This window comes from Selaginella moellendorffii, unplaced genomic scaffold (genome assembly GCF_000143415.4).
Source record: "Selaginella moellendorffii unplaced genomic scaffold, v1.0 SELMOscaffold_29, whole genome shotgun sequence".
Classification (NCBI taxonomy): domain Eukaryota; kingdom Viridiplantae; phylum Streptophyta; class Lycopodiopsida; order Selaginellales; family Selaginellaceae; genus Selaginella; species Selaginella moellendorffii.
The window spans coordinates 1,529,575-1,549,187 of NW_003314290.1; the positions used below are offsets into that span (position 1 = coordinate 1,529,575).

At 45.6% G+C, this 19,613-nt stretch overlaps 4 protein-coding genes and 1 non-coding gene across 7 annotated transcripts; 3 read left to right on the forward strand and 2 right to left on the reverse strand.

Moving 5' to 3' along the window:
- Window positions 1-2,076, forward strand: LOC9645853 (protein DETOXIFICATION 17). 2 transcript variants are annotated; one of them, XM_024681046.1, is made up of 9 exons: window positions 1-418; window positions 511-710; window positions 772-1,055; window positions 1,121-1,207; window positions 1,260-1,316; window positions 1,374-1,612; window positions 1,673-1,791; window positions 1,840-1,926; window positions 1,973-2,076. In XM_024681046.1, the coding sequence occupies exons 1-9, from the start codon at window positions 268-270 to the stop codon at window positions 2,030-2,032; spliced, it is 1,284 nt and encodes a 427-aa protein (XP_024536814.1). In that variant the 5' UTR covers window positions 1-267; the 3' UTR covers window positions 2,033-2,076. The 2 variants fall into 2 exon arrangements, with proteins under 2 accessions (XP_024536814.1, XP_024536813.1); XM_024681045.1 differs by having other exon boundaries at window positions 511-1,055.
- On the reverse strand, window positions 1,422-3,860 carry LOC9645854. Its single transcript, XM_002976109.2, has 8 exons — window positions 3,581-3,860; window positions 3,440-3,514; window positions 3,147-3,380; window positions 2,996-3,098; window positions 2,685-2,914; window positions 2,358-2,612; window positions 1,961-2,304; window positions 1,422-1,913 (listed from the first exon to the last, which is right to left on the reverse strand). Exons 1-6 carry the CDS (start codon window positions 3,835-3,837, stop codon window positions 2,405-2,407), a joined length of 1,107 nt encoding a protein of 368 aa, XP_002976155.2. The 5' UTR covers window positions 3,838-3,860; the 3' UTR covers window positions 1,422-1,913; window positions 1,961-2,304; window positions 2,358-2,404.
- An 8,149-nt stretch (window positions 3,861-12,009) lies between these two features.
- Window positions 12,010-14,181, forward strand: LOC112348407 (MOB kinase activator-like 2). Its single transcript, XM_024680808.1, has 4 exons — window positions 12,010-12,248; window positions 12,725-13,484; window positions 13,683-13,959; window positions 14,102-14,181. The coding sequence occupies exons 2-4, from the start codon at window positions 12,777-12,779 to the stop codon at window positions 14,179-14,181; spliced, it is 1,065 nt and encodes a 354-aa protein (XP_024536576.1). The 5' UTR covers window positions 12,010-12,248; window positions 12,725-12,776.
- An 868-nt stretch (window positions 14,182-15,049) lies between these two features.
- Window positions 15,050-18,526, reverse strand: LOC9646328 (acyltransferase-like protein At1g54570, chloroplastic). 2 transcript variants are annotated; one of them, XM_002976110.2, is made up of 14 exons: window positions 17,899-18,526; window positions 17,745-17,796; window positions 17,562-17,617; window positions 17,285-17,443; window positions 17,106-17,210; window positions 16,948-17,057; window positions 16,758-16,879; window positions 16,593-16,701; window positions 16,404-16,534; window positions 15,934-16,303; window positions 15,763-15,876; window positions 15,624-15,703; window positions 15,468-15,577; window positions 15,050-15,413 (listed from the first exon to the last, which is right to left on the reverse strand). In XM_002976110.2, the coding sequence occupies exons 1-14, from the start codon at window positions 18,353-18,355 to the stop codon at window positions 15,235-15,237; spliced, it is 2,154 nt and encodes a 717-aa protein (XP_002976156.1). In that variant the 5' UTR covers window positions 18,356-18,526; the 3' UTR covers window positions 15,050-15,234. The 2 variants fall into 2 exon arrangements, with proteins under 2 accessions (XP_002976156.1, XP_024536782.1); XM_024681014.1 differs by having other exon boundaries at window positions 17,745-17,810; window positions 17,899-18,140.
- Window positions 18,527-19,539: 1,013 nt separating this feature from the next.
- On the forward strand, window positions 19,540-19,613 carry TRNAV-CAC. The gene has a single exon. It is a non-coding gene; the product is annotated as a tRNA-Val (tRNA).

The following is a 19,613-nucleotide window of genomic DNA, read 5'->3' on the forward strand; positions in this document are numbered from 1 at the left end:
AAAGTTTCAACACTTGGGATTATAAAGTAGAGAACTGTTGACCAGGCATTGCAAGACAACGTGAATACTACTTTTTGAATGGGCATGCTAACACCCATTAATGCATGGGCATGACGCCCTCGATCAATAAACTTGCGGTCTTCTAGTTCACAGCACACACACAGAAGGATAGAGGGATTAGATGGACGCCAAGGGCGGCGAGGATCGTCAAGCGCAGCAAAAGGAGAACACCTTGAATCGAGTGCGAAGCGAGGTGGCCAAGCAGGCATGGATAATCTTCCCCCTGGCGGGATTCAACGTCGTGCTCATCGCCGTCCAGCTCGTCTCCATCATGTTCGTCGGTCACCTCGGAACTCTGGAGCTCTCCAGCGCCGCCATCGCCACTTCTCTCTGCAACGTCTCGGGTTTCAGCCTCGTGGTAAGCTCAGATCTGAAAAAAGAAAAGGAAAAAAAAAAAGACAGAAAACTTACACATGTTCGTTGACAAAATTCTCTCCCTGATGTGAAAAGATCGGCCTCGCCTTTGCTCTCGACACTCTGTGCGGCCAAGCCCATGGAGCCAAGCAGTATCACAAGGTCGGCGTCTTCATCCAGCAAGCGGTGCTCGTTCTCGCTCTCATCTGTATCCCAGTGTCGCTGCTCTGGATCAACTTGGAGCCTTTGCTTCTCTGGTGCCGCCAGGATCCGGAGATTTCCGCCGGAGCTCAGAGGTATGCCAGACGTCTTGTTCCAGGCCTGTTTGCCTACACCGTCTTTGAGCCCATGGTGAAGTTCTTCCAGACGCAGAGCAGGGTTCTTCCTCTCTTTTGGTCGTCCATCTTGGCGCTACTCTGTCATATCCTCCTGTGTTGGATCTTCACATATAAACTCGGCATGGGAAACGCCGGGGCCGCGGTGTCTCTCAGTATCACGTACTGGCTGCTTGTCTTCTTTCTTGTCACTGCCGCTGCGGCTTCTCCAACGTTTGCCAATTACTGGCATGGTTTCACCACGGAGGCCTTCCATGGCATCTCCCAGTTCTTGAAGCTCGCAATTCCATCGGCTCTCATGGTCTGGTGAGTGTCTCGCTCTTTTGATAACTCCATTCTTTCTTGGCCTCAATGTGGAATGTTGGCCGCAGCTTGGAGTGGTGGGCTTTCGAAGTTCTCATTCTATTCTCCGGCGTTCTTCCGAATCCGGCGCTCCAGACGTCAGTGCTCTCTATTGTGTAAGTGTCTCCGCAGATGTTTTGCTCTCGCTTCACGAGTTTCACGTCACAGGATGGGAATTATCAACCTCTGGATGATCCCCTCGTATGGGATAAGCGCTGCTACGAGGCAAGTTTAAGTCTGAGTGTTTTACGTCTTTTCCTCTAAACTTTTGTTGGCATGTAGCGTGAGAACTTCCAACGAGCTCGGAGCTGGGAACCCACTCGTAGCACGTTTTGCTTTCAGAGTAGCAGTGCTCATTTGTTTAGTCTACGCAACCTTGGCAATGCTGGTTTTGCTGCTCTCCAGGAACGTCGTGGGACACGCCTTTAGCAGCGACAGCCAAGTTGTGTCCTACGTTGGAAGGATGATACCGTTTGCGAGCGGTTTCGTCATCCTTTCAGCCCTCCACAGCGTTGGTTATGGTTCGTATCATATGTCCAGTGGGATAACGGCGAAACTCAGTTCCTTTCCTGTTGTTGCAGGAGTCGCTTCCGGATGTGGATGGCAATCCATAGCAGCACTTGGAAACATTGGAGCGTATTACGTTGTCGGGTTGCCTTTATCATATGTGCTGGGATTTGTCTTTCATCTTCGAGTAGAGGTTCGATGAGTTGTTCACGCTTGGAGCTTTTTCATCTTGTGTGCACAGGGACTGCTCTCCGGATCGTTGCTTGGATTTCTCGTACAAGCTCTCGTGTTTTTCGTCGCTGCCTTCAGCACAAACTGGGAAAAAAGAGTGAGTCAAGAAAAAGTTGTCCTAAACTGATTACCTGCTGTTGCAGGCGCTCCAAGCAAGAGATCGACTGGGTTTATCGGCACCACTCCTGGAAGATCAAATATAGAAATATACACAAGTTTTATCAATTTAAAATGATTTTTCAAGGACTTCGTCGTGCCGCGAGCAAAACGGGAGCGACTTTATAGTCCATACCACGAGAAGCACGTTGGCGAAGCTTTAATGCATCACATCGATGGGCATGTATGCACTCACATCCCATAGACGCAATGCATACATACATCCAATAAGCCGTTTCAGCTCTGGAGTTGAGACCACGAAAAGTTAGTATGCTTACCGCAACATGAGCTAAAGTTCCCCGTTCAATGCTTTTAAAACCTGAAAAGATTTGTACGGGTACTATAGTGCATTAAGACGTAACAACACGCTACCTGGTTTTGGGAAGCACAAAGCTTCTGCTTGTGCTGCGTGCCGTTTCTCAATCAAACGTATAGACAGGTTTTTGCCACCTGAGGACTTTCTTCTCGTCGTCTGTCAGGCTAAGGTCCCCGGGGTTCTCTTTAAATGTCTGTATGACCGTTTTTGCGCCGGAGAGAACCAGCCGATCCACAATAAAAAGCTGGTAATTGTTATGAATAACAGGGCCCAGGATGTCACTGAAATTAGATGAAGATGCAATCTTATATCTGAAAAAGAAAAGAGGGGGCAATGAAATAAAAGATCACGACCACAGTTCAGCAAAAATCCAATCGAAGTACCTGGATCCCAATGGATCAAAGAAGCCCGGTTTTCTCTCGTTGGACGCAACGTAGAGTGTCCGTCCCCGTGGTACCCAGGCGGATATCCGCCGGAGAATTGCTTCTGGCTGTGTATCTCTGTCCAGGTGTGGGAATTTGGTCTTTTTCTCCCCCTGCCCGTCTTTTCTAACCTTCAGCACGTCTCCTCTCCGGACATGCATCGCATCATAGTCCCCAAGACGTTGCTGTATCTGGATGCGCCACAACCAAGCAAACTTAGTCCATCTATCTACAGTTTTCCGAGAGAGAAATATAAAACAAAACGTAAAGACCTTTTCGGCAGCCTCACGAAGTTGCTTTGCGGCCATTGTTGGAAGATATGCGTATGGGAGCATCACGGCGGAGCGGTTTTTCCTATCCTTGCATTCCACAAACCTGGAAAACCAAACTTGTAAGAAGAGTTAAGAACAGGAGAAAGCTTACCATGCAAGCGAGTTGGCTGTCCGATTAATGATCAATGCATGCGAGTGTAGTGGACTTTGAGAGATCTCTTGACGAGTTAATCCATGAACGTTCACCAGAGCATGCTCGACGCTACGCGCTGCTCGTAGTGAAGAGATCCATTCTCTGGAGCTGTCCGTGATGACACGAATTCCAGTAGAGGACATGAGATCCAAATCGTACAAAGCCTCCACAGCACACTCTCTCGAGTCCCAACTGGATCAAGCAGACGTCCAGCTTATAGAAATTCCAAGAAACTGAAAACGTAGCCTCACCTGGAGGACGTCCCAGGAAGCATTCGATCGTTGTGCTTTCCAACAATGCAGATCGTCGAAGGAAGCACAAATGTCCTGGCGAGATAATCCACACAAAGGACTAAGAAATCTAGAAAATCTAGAAGGGGAGAGGATTCTTACCTGTTTAGATGAATCGCCTCCTCCAGAGCGCAGCGTAGGCTGGATTCTTGGTGTCCCAGACCTCCACAGGCCTCACACATCTTGCCAGGGCAATCAATTCTGGATCCCCAGTACAGATACCTCGTGTGGCCGCTCCCGGCCTCCTCATTTTCCTTGCTCATCCACATTGCCCACACGACGAGAAGCGCCATCGCCGCAGCTGCGCACAGCAAATGCCTGCGCAGGACAAATGCCCTGGGCGCCTTCGAGCGCGCCATACCTCCCAGCTCGGAGGGTTAGGGCTCTGTAGCACAATTAGTTAATTTTAATGATTATCTCATAAATATGTTTCAACATTGGACATATAGCAGCTCCACACAACTCTTGCCCTCTCCACTCCATCGAAATTGTTCTGATGAAATTCAAGAGTCTCCAACTTTCAAAGTAGCTGGAGCAGTTCCTCACAAGGCATTCTCTCTCTGTGAAGAAACAAACCAGAGCTTGTGATGCTGCCATCTCCACAAGTTTGAGGACACCGGCTTGAAAGTTGAAGTGAACACTGGCACAAAAGCCATCTCTTCCCAGGATGTTGGGCTTGACCCCGAGCGACAAGATTGTCATGCTAAGCAGCTTCTGCAATGGTGAGTGCCGTGATGAGATAGTGGTTCCTAGGCCAGAGAATGGATTTGTAGTGCCAAAGGAGGAAAGTTGCGTGACATTTACAAGTGAAATTAGCCATCAACACTCCTAGAGGGAGTTGGAACTCATTGCCTCCCTGTGGAGGACGGCTTGAACTTTAAAGTCCCACCATAAAATTCAATGTGGGAATAAGAGACACAAAAAAAGCGCAAAGAACCAAACATACTATAGAAAAGCAATGGTTGTGGGCCTATTTTCTTGGTTTGAGCCAGACCAGATCATCCAGTCATGGAAACAAGTTAAAGAGAAGAAAGACCATGCCTGATCTTATAGCTATATTAATATTTTTTATGTGCTGAGATTATGAAGGTAGCAAATGCGGCTTGAAGCAATGGCTATTCCATATACATACCAAATAGGAATATATTGATGTTATTTATCCCATTAACTAACAGTAATAAATAGCCATTAATGGACCAATTAACCATCATGGATCAGGGATCAGTTAATGCAATTAAATTAAAACTCGATCTCATTTTTCTAAATTTATTTTATAATTTTTTTATCCACATACTATCACTCGCACCCGGGAAGCGTCCGATCGATGCAGCTGTTGAACGATTCCACTGCCATCTCTTCACATCCAGCTGCGATCCCTTACACAGCACCAAGCATCGATCGTGGCATGGTACCTCTAGGAAATATAGGATTCCAGATCGATACGGAGCATGAGTCAAACAACCTTGAAGAATCCCTGGAAACTCGGGTGCCAGGGGCTTTTGCATAATCCAGTCACCCCCTTGTTTTCCCAATTGTATGATCGCCGTGGAATGCCATAGAATCCAGGAGTGACCGCGGACTGGATTCTTGCAGATGAGCGAGGTGGCAGATGATGCTCGACCTGGCCGTGCAGCAAACATCAAGAAATAGCCACCAACTCATGTTTTAAAGGTTTAGTATAAAAAGATGTCAAACTTTGGCCCACAACGCCTTTAGAATGTGATGTTCAAGTTTGCCAGATCCCATAGTTGAGATGCCTGAACAAGTTAGCAGCCGTAAGTACTGTACACCTCATTTGTGAAGGCTATAGTTACAAATCTTTTTTCTTGTTATTGCTAACAATGAAGTGCCTTGATGAAGTCTCAAACTCCACGGATTTGAAAGAATAAAAATGTATGGTAGAAGCCAAGGTGGTCTAGGTACTAATCAAGAAGGTGCTTAGATCAAATAAGCTTACTGTAAAAATCGCGAGAGCACCTCCAGCCACAAAGCCAAGATAAGTTCTAGAACAATAACTTAAACGAATGGTCTTGGATATTGTCATATTGATTGGAAGAAGAAAAAATAGCTTTCTGCAGAGTTTTAAGTAATTTGAATTTGAGTGGACACCAACACCTTAGTTTGGCAAAACAACAATCATGAATGGTAGCGATTCCGTGCTGCCGCCAAGAAAGTGGGAAACCCTGCTGTGTTGTATGGGGGGTGCTCCAGCAGCAGCACCATCCTATCAATATTTCGACAGAAATCTTGCGATTTTGTTAGATAGTACAGAGATGATATAGTAGTGGTTATGCCCACATGGCAGTAGTTCCATCCTCGTTTGTGTGCACGTCTCTCCACTTTCATGGTATCAAAGCCCTCTTGATCCTGCACATGGCATTTACTAGCTAGGAGGCCAGTGCTGAGAAGGAGGATGAACCTCCTGATTGCAATCTCTCTTGCAATGCTTGGGATAGTTGAGGTGTTGAATGTGTTGGGTGCTTGAGGCGTTAGATCAAGGTAGCAAACTGTGCAAAAGCACTGAGTAACAAGCAACAAGAAGCAAAAATTAAAGATTGAGAGATTTCAACAGCCTAGATTTAGAATTATGTCAAAACTCTAAACATTGTATAACAACTCTTTGGTGGACTTTTCAGTTAGGAAGAGAGATTAGGTGCCAGTTAGTAGAGGATGTGGAAGTGTAGCAGTTTAAGGCCAAGACCACATTAAGCAAGAGTGTGTGCAAGCAAGGCTGAGACCAAGAATAGAATAGGTTATGTGGGGCATTAGATATATCCACCTTCAAAGTCATCAACTTCTTCACCCGTTTCTTTTTACCGTATTTGAACAGCAGCAACTATGTCTTGTGGTGTCCATTGCAACACTTTATCACCAATTAATATATGAATCAACAACTGATAAAATAATTGCATGCTAGAGGAAAGTTAAGTCTCTAAAAAATCAAAGGATATAAGTAACACTCAATAAAACCAAATAACATACCTCTTATACGCACTTTAAATATGCCTGTACCAGCCATCCGGAAAATTCCTCACTGAATTAAGAGATTGATACATTGCTTGAAGAGCCATATACCTCCCTTGAAGTATAGCATCAAGTTCTGCAATGCTAGATCAAAGCAACATTACTAATGTGAGATGTACTTATGAACAGCCACCACTAGCTCCAACTACACAGCCATCCTTCATGGCAACAGTTCAACATGTATTTGGGGGGTATAATAATACATCTGGAAGCATAAGACCATTTGGGAAATAGAGGATGCATTTCTTATCTACTTTCTCCTCACTCTCCTTGAACTTGAAACTCCCTTATCTTCATTATACATGGGTAAGTGCCTAAGAATTTCCATGTATCTACGACTTTGCTTCCTATGCAATGCTGGCTTGGCTTTCCACATGCTATGTCTGCAATTCGATCTCATTGGCCTCTTGGAGAACCAGGTAGTTTTCTTTCCCTAAGGAAAGAAAACAGAATGCGTCCATGCTTCTAATCCTATTGTCGAAGACCATCCCCACAAAGTCATACCCCGGAACAGATCATCCATATCATGCCTGTTATCATGAAAGCACACTAGCCGTGTGTTGAGCTCATACCACTATATATTTGAGCTTATAATTTCTAGCCTATCTGATGGTAATATGAATTTAAACTTAAAATATTTTAAATTCATTAGAGGTGTTTAATAAAATTTTAACTGAAATTTAACGATGAATAGTATTCTTACTACTATAAATCTAGAAAATTCCTAGAATAAAAATCTTCACTTTGTAATGGCAAAGTCTAGTTACATGACTTCAATTTTAAGGAAATCAATGAAAATGAAAATATTTCTTAGAACTCATCTACGTTTTCAGACGATTCCCCTTGGCATTCTCCTTTCACTGATTGCCATCACTCTAGAGCAAGATTAGAGAGCTCAAGATTGAAAAAGCCTGGAGCAAAGCTAAGTTGGCCTCCAAATTGCTCTTGGGAAAATGGAATGCGTTGGAGGTTTGGATGGTTTTCAACGTAGTCTAGGAATGTTGCTAACATCTGGTTTGCAAAAAATAGGCAAAATCATGTGAAAGATATAGAGTTCACTGTTTTGGAAGTAATCAAACTAGCCGGGAGCCATGCAGGCCACAAACTAGGGGACTAGATCCCTTCCCCTCGAGCTTTTGATTCAATCCAAATTTGTTAAGACACGTAAGAACCATCCAAAATTGGAATCTAAACCGTTAAAAAAGCATAAAAACCAGAGCCCTAACAGCCAACCTATTTTGTACAGGTTTTTAATTTCTAGATTTAATTTTTGAGGGAAAGGAAGTTGATCAAGGACGTATAGCAATGCTAGAAAGGTTCAGATTTCAATTATAGGCTTTTATCCACGGAAATGGATCTCCTCCATTGTGCCCAACTAAAAAGCATGACACTCTAATCTACCTTTCTCTCTCATCTCGTATTCATTCTCTCTTTTGCTGCTGGATCCTCTTTATTGACGTGAGTATTCCTCTTGCTGCTAGATCCTCTCTATTTTCCAAAAGTTTTTCAGGCATGCATGCCTGAAAATATGGAATGTGGTGGAGACTTTATTATTTCTCTTTAGAAAATGCTATATTACAAATTCTAGCTGAAAGAAGGCTCTTTCCTCGTGCTGCATTTGATAAGAGCTTGTGATATGCTCTCTAATCAGCAGCCATCCAGCTTGAACAAAGCTTGCGTGGACAATCTCATCCAGCTGGAAATCTCTCGTCTTTTCTTTCGTGCGGCTACGTGTCTCAAAACAAGATAGAAAGGCAAGCTGCTAATTTTATGTCCCATAGAATTCATTGCTGGAAGATATATAAAGAGTTTCGCTTGAAAGCAGAACTAGGATATATATTTGGGCCCATGAGGAACTATGTAGGCGATTTCCCAAAGATTTTCTTCTCGACCAGCAGTGACGATGATACTTTCGTCTTAGCTAGCAGCCAACTAGAGTCAGGGTCCACTTCGCATGAACAAACAATTCAATGGAAAAAAAAATCATTTCTAGCCAACAAAGTGTTGTGAAGTGTCATTAATATATGACAACCGGGAAGACATGAAACTTTCCAAAAAGTCGGGCAACTCTTCTTTCCCTTCTTCTGTGCTACTTGTTTAAGATCTATCTCCTCAAGCTTGGAAGGTACAGACTCCTCAGTTTTCCTCTCTTTTTTAGCTTTGTTTTGTTGTTGGTTGGGGAGATCGAATGGGTCATTGATCTGCTAGCAAGAAATTTCTCGATAGAAACACCTATATATAAAATGTGAGAAAGTAGCAGTGAATTTACAAGAAGCTACCAAGAACAGAATATATGTCTATATATGTACTAGAATAAGTAACGTCATGAAGTTTCAAGGGATTGGATGGAAACGAGCTGAGGTTTCATGGAGGTGTCAAATTGCAAGTTGCTGCAACACACCTTTCTATCCAGCATGTATAGCTTCACAACGATCTGGCAGGCTTTGAATGGATTCTAAAATACTACCAAGATATCAAACCGCAACAGCTGTGAAGCTTTGGTTGAAATGTCCAACCCAAAGCTGTGTGCACTACTTCTAAAGACACAAGCATTGTCTATATACTTATAAAAGGCTGTCCTTTTCTTTTCCGATAAAGTTCCTCGCAGCTCCAGCCTCCAGGAGACAAGACAAGAAAGACGGATCTTTGATGTTCGCCCGCTCGCAGCGATAAAAAAATAGAAGGGAAAAAAAGTGTTGGACACTAGGAATCGCCAGTAGTAAAGAATCGAGCTACACTATTGGATTGGACAAATCGTGGATTCCAACAAGTAGAACTTGTTCTAGATAACTTCTTCCCACAAACAAATGAATGACTGGATGGTTACAAAACTTAATAATAAATTCATTTATTTCTTTTTCCTTTTTCCTATCAGAGAGAGTACCATTATACGACTCATAAGATGTCCTGTAGCCGGGCCTTCTTCTGCTTCTGCTGCTGCTGCTGCTGCTGCTGTAAGTTGGCATAGCACTGCTGCTATACTTGTGTGTGTAAGAATTCGTAGAGCGTAGCTAAGTGTAGACCATCCATACGACACCCGATCAGCCAAGAACACATTCAAGGTTCCGGAAAGCGATTGCTCCTCCAGGCCACAAAAAAAGATGCTTCCTCTCTTCCCTACTCTTCATCCAGCTCCAGAAATCTGTGAATTAAAAGACAAAGCGGACGGAAGCGCGGCCAGCAGCGGCGGAATGGATGGATTCATTCAACACGGATCCAGAAATGTTCACAAAATAAATGTAGAAACGAGAAAAGCACACAAAAACAACGCACAGAGATGAATGCGTTTCGTGGTGTTCGTGCGTGCATGCACACATAGTCGCGTACGGATTGTCTGGGGCGCCCGTACGACGCTGACATAGCCCTAAAATCCGAGAGAAAGTACCCCACTCCACAGTGATGGTGTTTTTGTGGGGTCGTTGCTAACTGTCGCTGTTGAAATGAGTGCTGGCTGGCGAGCTCCCAGTTCACGGACCCTGGATCGTTTACTATAAGCTAGACTTTGTTTTTCTTTTCTATACTGCCACCTTTTACTGTGCTGCGATAGCGATCGATCGCTAGAGATGATACAAGATACTTCATCTTGCGTATTCTCTCTCTCTCTCTCTCTCTGTGTTTCTCTGTGCGTGTGGTGGTTTTCAGTTGGGTGTCTTTCTCGCGAAGCAAACAACACCAGGGGCTATTTCCTCCAAATTCTGTCCTCTTGTGCATTGATTCGGAGAGTGATCCTACATATCCTTTTCCACGAGACAATGAAAGAAACAAAATAGAAAACAAGAGAAGATACATTGGATCCAAACAGACAACATGAGAGAAAGATAATCTTCAATCTCGGCCAATCTCCACCGTCGAGAACGTTTGGACCAATCGTACGGTATAGATTAGGCTTTTTCCTTTCAACATACTAGCTCCTACATTCCTTTCTATGCCTATGTTGTAGAACCATGCAAGTATGTAGTTTTTATTGCTCCAATGGACGTGACGTAGCATGAGCGTCATGGGAACAAGGAAAAGTTGGCGCAACTTTGTTGCGTACTTCACACGAGAAACGAAACAAGGCTAGTGTTTCCTTCTTCCTTTTTCTAAAACTTAAAAATTCCTTTTTTAAGATTTTGCGACAACTTTAGTTGCAAGGGGGATCTCTGCAGGAGATCTCATTGTCTCACTTTGAATCCTTCCGTTTTGTTTGTGTTCGTCAAAATCAAATGGATCAGCGATAGAATATTGCTTTAAGTCGCGGCTTCGCGTGTTGTTTTCCTCGAAAACTCTTGTCAATGTCACGAGCAGAACTCCTTTTCTAAAAGGACGAGCGACTTTGTCCCGCAACTGTACGTTTCAGCGGTAGGACGATTAAATCAACTATACTGCTTTTTAAGGTTAAGCTATAGATAAGCACGGAGGGAATCTTCAAAGTACTGATGATGCGTGAGCTCGTTTTTCTTTGGTGCATGAATGAAGCCACGAAGTCGAGCAAGCAAGCAGCAAGGGATACAGCTTATAAAACAAGAAATCGCCTCGATCCAAAAGACCGGGCTTGAAACATCCGAGATTCCGGTTGATTCGATCGATCCAGCCAGGAGGAGCCCCGCAAGAACGAGACACTACGTACAACATTGATCGCATAGAAAATGAGTTTCGATTCGTTACTGATATTAATCTTGTCTCATCGTGATCATTGCTTTGGGTTCTCGTGGATTGTATCAAACAACATGATAATCCCCAGGGCGACCTTTTCAAATTCAAAGCCAGCAAAAGATACGCTCAAACACCAATCTAGTAACATGTGCGGCCAGATAGTCTTTGTGTACAAACTGAGCAAAAACACTTAAAAAATGATTAGTTTAAAAGGATCATGACATGTTCCACCCCAACCAAGTCCCTCCTCCCCAAAGCCACTTTGTTTTCTTGTTTTCTAGCTTTAGGGCAGTGTGCATGCACGAGGCCGCCACCTTTTCGCACTTCCATGGGTCAAGATTTGTATACAATAGAGGAAGAAACTCCTTAACAGGAATGTGGACTGGAAGCTTGAACGAGAGAACCTCTCCGCCTTTATAAAGTTGACGCAGCACAAGCCCCACCATTTTTGCGGTAAGTGCGAGGCGAGGGCATCTCAGGAATCCTCGAAAAAGAGAACACTGCAAGTCCAAAAGCGCTTACTTTTTTACCCCTTCAAACGAAGAATAATAACAATCACAAATGGAGGCTGATTAATAATAATACATGCTTCTGAGGTCTTTTGGCGCCCACCTGGAGGCATAAGACCACTTTGATTAAAATCGACCATATGATGTTTCTAGAGCCGGTGCCCGAATATTCGCCATGGCCGGGTCAGTTTTTTGGTCACCAAAAGCGACAGTGCAAAAAATAAAAAAATTGGAGCGGTACGGAAGGCGTGCATTTACCGCGGACAACGACGGAGTTTAAACTTGAAATTTCATCTTGCAAGGTAAAATAATATGGATCAACTTGGTGATAAGTACTTCGGTACTTAGTAAAAGAGAAGGAGAGGGGCTTTTCTTCCGTCACGACACACACACACTTACACCCGCAGAGCTTCCAAGCATTGTCGGATTGGTTTTAGGGATCCGCGTTTTCTCGCGCAGGCCTCCCGTGATCTAGAGTCGCGATTCGCAAGGCGCGGATTTTCTCCTCCCCGGCGCCCTAGCGGATGCAGCGGATTGGAGAGGAGGGGTGGGGGATGCGCGGCGCCAGCGCCGGCGGCTTAGATCACTCCAGCTCTAGCTCGGTGGGTGTTCTTCCTTTTCTATCGATCTCTCTCTCTCGCTCGCGCTCTCTCTGTTCTTTTGATGCTTTCTTGCTTGCATTCGGGTCGTGAATCTAAATGCTGGTTCCCCCAATTTGGTAGTGCTAGAGGATGTGGATGCCTCTCGCAATTCCGGGAAAAGCCCCAAATCTTGGAGCGAGTGTGAGTGTGAGAGAGTAGTTGCGTATAGGAAAGTGTGAAAGATTATAGAGCTTTCCTCGCTCGTCTAGTCCTCCTTGCCACATTCTAGAAAGATTTCTAGCTTGCTAGCATGCAAGCGATCTGGTGTGAGATGTGAAAGCAAAAAAAAAAAAAAAGTGAGAGAGCTATTTTTATTTTTTCCTTTTCATTTTTATTCAACAGGTTGTGGTCATTTTAATTTGTCTTTCTTTTTTTTTAAAAAAAGTTTTATTGTGTTGGTTTTACTGACATGATGAAGATCCATTTGGTTGTTACAGACGTGAAGAGCCAAGAGAATCCATTTCCAGAGGAAGGAAGAAACAAGAGGCAATGGACGAAGAATCGTCAAAGCAGTTCTCGTTGGATTTGAGCTTGAGAACAGGCGACTCGGACGGAGCAATGGCATCGACAGTAACAGTGTTTAGGAGGAGCAGCAGCAGCGACGAGCAACAGCAGCAACTACAGCACTTCCACCACCATCAACAACAACAGCAGCAGCAGCAGCAGCAGCAGAGCTCGAGTAACTTCCTTTCGGTCGATCGATCGTCCGTGGGGTACAACATGTTCCAGCAGCAGCAAAGCTTGATGGAGGAAGACAGTCCCCTTGACGAAGATCACAGCGACGAGATAGTCGGGGACAACGAGCTCAAGGCGAGCGAGTGGGTCTCTCCAAGCTCTAGCTCGGATCGAGGGGGCGGAGGAGGAACAGCGACGCCTCCTCCGTCGACCACCACCATGCTCGATGGCGCCGGCAGCGGCGTGCAGGGGTCGGAGCCCAGGCAATTCGCCTGCACTTACTGCCAGCGGAAGTTCCCGAGCTCGCAAGCTCTCGGCGGCCACCAGAACGCGCACAAGCGGGAGCGCACCGCGGCACGGAGGATCCAGCGGTGTGGCACGGCGGCGGCGGCGGCGGCGGCGGCGGCAGCAGCGGCGGCGGCGTCGAGCACCATAACCAGCAGGTTCACGGGCCTCGGCCAGCCAAACTTTGGAGCTTTGCACCATCACCACTTTGGTCACGGAGGAGGAGGAGGAGGAGGAGCTGGAGGAGGAGCTGGAGGAGGAGGCGGAGGAGGAGGAGTTTCTTCCAGTGGAGTGACTTTGAGTCGATCGCTATGCTTGCAAGCTCACTCCGGTAACCACAAGACCTCTCCACAAGGCGTTCTCTCGGACGCTTCCGCCATTCAAACCAGCGTTGGAAACGGTCTCAGCGTCACCAACGCGAGCTCTACGTCGCAGCTCCCGCAGGGACACCATGGCTGGTCCAAGCCTTTCATCTCGACGCAGCCGGGGGTGGGGAAGTGCGTTGCACCCGAGATGATTGGAAAGTTTGGACGAGGCGTGGGTGCCAAGTTCAACGATATGTCCGGGGGTGGCGGTGCCGCTGGTTTCGGATTCGATGATGCGATGAGCAGCAGCAAGAGATGGCCGGGGAGTTTTCACTTCCTTCCCAGCAGCACCGCAGACCAAGTTCTTCACGCGGCCGCTACTGCCGCCGCCGCCAGCAATTCGGGAAGTTTCCAAAGATGTGTTGTCCAGAACCCGGGACTCCAATGGGAAGAGTCGTCGCCGCTCGATCTCTCGCTACATCTCTAGAGGTTTTTTTCTTCTTTTTGCTTTTTTGCTTTCTAGCTCTCTCATGCTTGGCTTTTCTTCAGACAGTTTTTTCATGCGGATCACACAGCCAGAGACGATAGAGATGGTCAGTGTGAAAAATCGGTATCCGTCCCCGCTGTAATTTTTTTTTCCTTTTTTTCTGCTTTTCTTTTTTCTTGTCACTCTTTGGTTTATGAGCTGGTCTTTTTTTTTCTTATGTTTGTCTAAGGTGTACACTATTTTACGTAGCTAGCAGTGTGAAAGAGAGCCATTTGATGTGAATTTGGATAGTGCGGAGACATCCTCCTTTCTCTGAAATACAAGAGCGTCGTTATCAGTTCCATTTCGAGGTGATGTTCTTGCCAGTGTTCTTCACTATACGGTGAGATTCGTTTTAAGCCTCTGCTGTCTGTTTCTCTAGAGGCAGCGGGCTTTAAAAAATCGCTCGCGTCGCCATAGCTCCGGTACAAACCAGTCGAGATCTTCTCACTCACTTTGTGTGTGAACGACGCTAGAGCTGATGGAGATATGGAGACTTTGGAGTGATGCCAAGTGTGCTTGAATCCTTCGTATCATCTATATAGTTTTTTCTTTTCGGTTCTGTTGGGAAGTGAAGTACTTTGTAATGCAAACACTGGCGCCATGGCTGCCAGAGCTCAAAGTTATGAGCACGGCTTTGATTCGGTTCCTTTGCAATGAATTTATAGATCTTTTTTTTCTTTCTTTTCTCTCTGGGGTTTTTGTTGGAAGCAATCAAGTTGACGAAGATGGGCGCGAGTACTTTGTAGCGCTTGTTTGTTTTTGCCTTAAACCCAACACTAGTTCCTACTCCACACAAAAAGGGCCCTCTTTGGATGGAGTGTACAAGCAAACACTGGAATCACTCACACTCGTCACTGTCTCTAGCTGTTGACAATCACTTCCATCACGCGCCAAAAAACCATCTCTCGCTGCTTTCACTGTGTTGGAAATCGACAGCACTGCGAGCGGCGCGCGCCAAAACGAACAAGGAACCAAAACAGCCCTAACTTTAATGCCTATCTGACACGTGGACGTACACGCGTCGGAAGCGGAAGAGGGGCCCTAGATTCTCGCCGACCGTGGCCAGACACGTGGCTATCTGGATAAGATTCTCTACAAAGAAAAGAATTTTTCCTTTACACTTACCTCTTGTAAAAATTTTGTTGTGTCCGTGTCAGGGATCGAACGTCGGACCTTGCTTCGTTCCTCCCCACGACGCCTCGTATACGAGGCGCGGTAGAGCGCTTCTGTATGGATCCTGGCCTCGCTTTTGGAGCAAGTAGGAGATCCCCAACTCCACCTGGGTTTTTACTTTGAGGTAGAGAGAATCTGCGTGTTTTCGCTCTTGGATCCCTGGAAGAACTCGAGCATTAGAAAGGAAGAAGCGAAAGTTTCGCTGGATCTTACCAGCAGTGGAGATTGGAGCTCCAAACAAGCAGTAGAATCGGCCAGGAACTTTGGGAGCGAAAACTGGAAGGTAGAGAGGCTGGTTTGCTACTTCGCCAGCTGATTTAGGCCTGGAAGAACAAGAATGTTCACGTAAAAAATACCATCTTTTCCTACCTGAAGTTGGAGTCCGTTGTGAGTACTAGCCGATCTTTCAAGAAGAAATTGCTCCTTATGTCATCGTAGTCCATCAAGAGCTGGAAAACGAGACGAATCACACTTAACTTTGAGCATGCGATTGCATGGACTTAATTACCTCAACCATGTCATCTTCGCCAACGCAGCTGAAAGGAATTATGGTGGCACCGAAACGCGCAGCCATTCGGACAAACTCGGACTGTTCTGGCCAAAAGAGCTTGTATTCCTCTCCCTGGGAAAAAAATCCAGATGGTAAGTTGACAAAGAAAAGAAGAGATAAATACCATACCCTTCTATGCAAAGCCTCGCGAGCACCACCCGGATAGAGAAGAACCGAGTGTTTACTGGATAGAAGCTTGTAAAAATTCTTTCCAGTGACGGGTGTAGCACCAAAGAGACCGATCTGATCGATGAAGCCTTGGTCCGAGTACTCGGAGTGGAACCTGTGGGAGAAGAGCAAAGGATGTGCCAGGCCTCGGGCGAGCAGCTTCTTTTGTTTGTAAATCTCCCCGACGATGAGTGAGAGCTCCAGCCCCATGAGCATATGGTTGCCTACGAAAAGAAGTGGCTCCTCGTCGGGTATAGCGGACAGGTCTTTGATTACTTGGCCGTTTTTATCAGTTGACAAGAACACGGGGCTCACAAGGTGGCGAAGAGTCCTGCGAAAAAAGAAAGAAAGAAAGAAAAAAGAGCAAGAGAAAGTAGAGGAAAAGAGAAACGATCAATCAGCATTCACAGCTACTAGTGATTTGCTACTACCTTGTGCTTTCATATTGTCGATGAAACTCCTCTTTGGTAGGCAAAACGTAGTCTTTGACAATGTCTCGCTCTTTTGATCTTCTATACATCAGCGCGGATTTTATGGTGGTAGCCAAGCTGGGACCATCTTCCTGTCAAGCTCTATCAGTTTCAAAGCACGAAAAGTGTTAGAAAACAAACGGGACAAACCAGAAGTAGCGTGTGGCCGCTGTCTTTGAAAATTCGGACTCTACAATTCTTTAGAGCAGCTTTCAATCGCTTCGCTTCCTCAGCGCTTGGCAGCATCTGGTCTTTCATGCTACAGAAAACAGAGGAGGATATATAAAAGAAAACGCCCACTTGATTAAACCAAACCTTGCGAGAACCAAAACTTCCGCCTTGACGGCATGCAGCCTCGAGTTTGCGTACAAGGCCCCCGCCCGGATGAGTTTTAGCTTCCAGCCGAGCGAGCTCTTGGGAATTATTCGGCCCAAGCCCTTGCATTCGCAAGAGAAAAGATCAAAATCAAACTCGAAGGTCCACAAACTTTCGAGGAGGAACTCACCGGTAGTGTTGGAAGCATATCGACCAAAGAGTCGGCAACTTTCTGTGATCTTTCAAATGGCTGCTGTAAGTCTTTTGGGACTTTGGCAGAAGCCATGCGAACAGGATCACCTGAAAGAGACAAAAAGATTAATTTGTAAAACAAAGCTTGGATCGTACCCATTGTGAAGCTGAGGAGGTATGGAACATAGTGGAACGCCTCCTCGGGAACTAAATCCAAGACTGGAAATAGAGGTTGAAGCGGAGATCTTTGAATGGAGGTGGCTGGAACAGAAAAAAGGAAAAAGATCGATTCAAAAGAAGGAAAAAAACTGGTTTTTTCTTTAGACTTGTCTTACCAGGGTTGACAAGGATGAGGACGAGATCGAGCGAAGGATTCCGTGCAGCCACCGCCAACGCCAATGTAGCTCCAAACGAGTCACCCACGAGAAAAATGGGCCTGCCGGGATGGAGTCCGTGCTCCGCCTTGACTGCGCCTTCCACTAGCTCCAGCAGTCCTAGAAAAAACGAAACCAAAGGCAACCTAAAGTTCAAGGAAAATATGAACATTTTTCAAACGTCAAAGGACAAAAAGTAGAGAAAAGTTGCGAAAGCAAAGAAGAAAAAAGTTTCTACCTTCGAAGGGAGTGCGGTCCATGACTGGAATGTGGAGGCATCTCACCTCAAACAGCCTGGAATTCAAAGAGAAGTTTTTTCTCAGATGATCGAGCAGAAAAACGAGAGAGAGAGAGAGAGAGAGAGAGAGAGGGAGAGAGAGAGAGAGAGTTTTTCTTGGTTTATGGATCAAGAGAGACATACGGTGCTAGTGTTTCGTGATGGAGGATGAGACCAAGGCCAGTGCCATCCATGCCTGGAATCACAACGCTAGAAACCAAAGTCAGTCAAGGAACCAGTTTTTAAACGGAATGAAAGTACAGCCTCTCATTCCGTTAAAAATCTGAGCAAGTAGTACCTGGAATGAAGAGCAGCAGTGGAGAAGAATCTGCCAAAATCTTGGAGGACGACGAAGGAGAAGAAGATGGCGATGGCGAATTGAGAGGACAGAACCAGCGAGGAGGGCCGCCATCGGCGCATTTAATCAGCTCCAGTGACTGCTCCATGTAGTCGTGGATGCTTGTGGGAACTTTTTCGTCTTCCTCCTCCTCTTTTTCTTCCTCTTTCCGTTCGTCCCAGGAGGAATTTGGAGGTGGGATCCTGCTCTTGCCGGGAATTCTCTCGCGGAAGCTGCCGTTGCCATTGATCTTGAGCTTCTTCTTGTCGTGTGGACTGTCGAATTCGTCGGTGATGTTGGGCTTTGTGTCGGTCACCATAGCCGCCTTGACGATCCCGCGGGTGAAGAGCTTGGCACCAAAACGAGATCTGGAGCTGCCACCGAGATTTACTCCCGGCATTGGAATCGCTCCAGCCATCTCTTCTGCCCTTGGATGAACAGGAAGATCAACACAGAAAAAAAGAAGAAAGAACTAGGTATGCTATCTCACTAGCATCTCTCTCTCTACCTAGAACACGAAGAACTTGGGATGGATGTGTGTGCCTAATTTCAACTTCATAATCGTATACTGCACGGACGATTCATGATCGTGTCACTCACATGTCCAAACAATCTTTTTCTCTCTCTCTCTTTTCCGAGTTTTAAAATCGTTTTAGTTCGTAATTTTCTTTTGCATCGCTTGCATCACTTGTTTCTATTTTGCTCGAACGGCGACCGGCAAGAGATTTGGCTGTGGCAGAGAATGGAGATATGGCGGCTGCTAATTGCCCAGCCTTTTTAAAAGTTCCAGAATATGCAAACACACCTTTTCTTATTTTATTTTTCTTTTGCATTTTTTTGTGTGGGCGATGTTGTGCTTCATCGCTCCAATGCAAGCTTTACACATCACAATCAATCAATCAATCAATCAATTCAGGGCCAGTAAAAAAACTTGAGGGGAAACAAGCAACCCCAGGAAAGAGGCAGAGTGAATGAAAGCTAGCATCTGTTAAGAAACACGAGCTCAAAAACTTTAGGGCTGGGAGGTGTTTTTGCTGCACTGCAAGCTAGCCCATGCCAGAATTTCTGGTGGTCCCTCAAATGTGAGAGATCACACCCCACAACAGCCCACCCACAAGGAATTAATGTGCAATGCTTCCAAGGGAATAGAATGGTTTTTGGCACTGTCACAAGATTGTTGCTGCCATGCACCATTGTCTTCTGTTATTCTCTTCACTCATCTTCTTTGTCAAACAAATGCTCTGCTGCTCTTCTCCTAGGCTAGGAGGATTTCCTGCCCAAAACTCCTATTTAAACTCTTTTCTCTGCTGAAGATATTTCTTGGGGACAGATGGTCTGACCTGACCAGCCCCTCTCCCTGCTCTGCTGCTCTTTCTGCTTGAATGATATGATGATAAAAGTTTGCTCTCCTGTCAATCCACCAGTGTAGCAGGTTGCTTGCCTCCTCTTCTCAGCACAAGACACACTGTTGCCAATCAATTCCCCTCCTCCAATCCAACTGGGAGCTTCCATCAATCAATTCCATCCTTGCTGGATCTTTTATAAAAAGAGCACAAATATCTTCTATTCTAGAACTTTAAGAATAGGTAGGGGAGCATGTAAGTCTGGGTGGTGTAGTTGGTCATCACGCTAGTCTCACACACTAGAGGTCCCCGGTTCGAACCCGGGCTCAGACA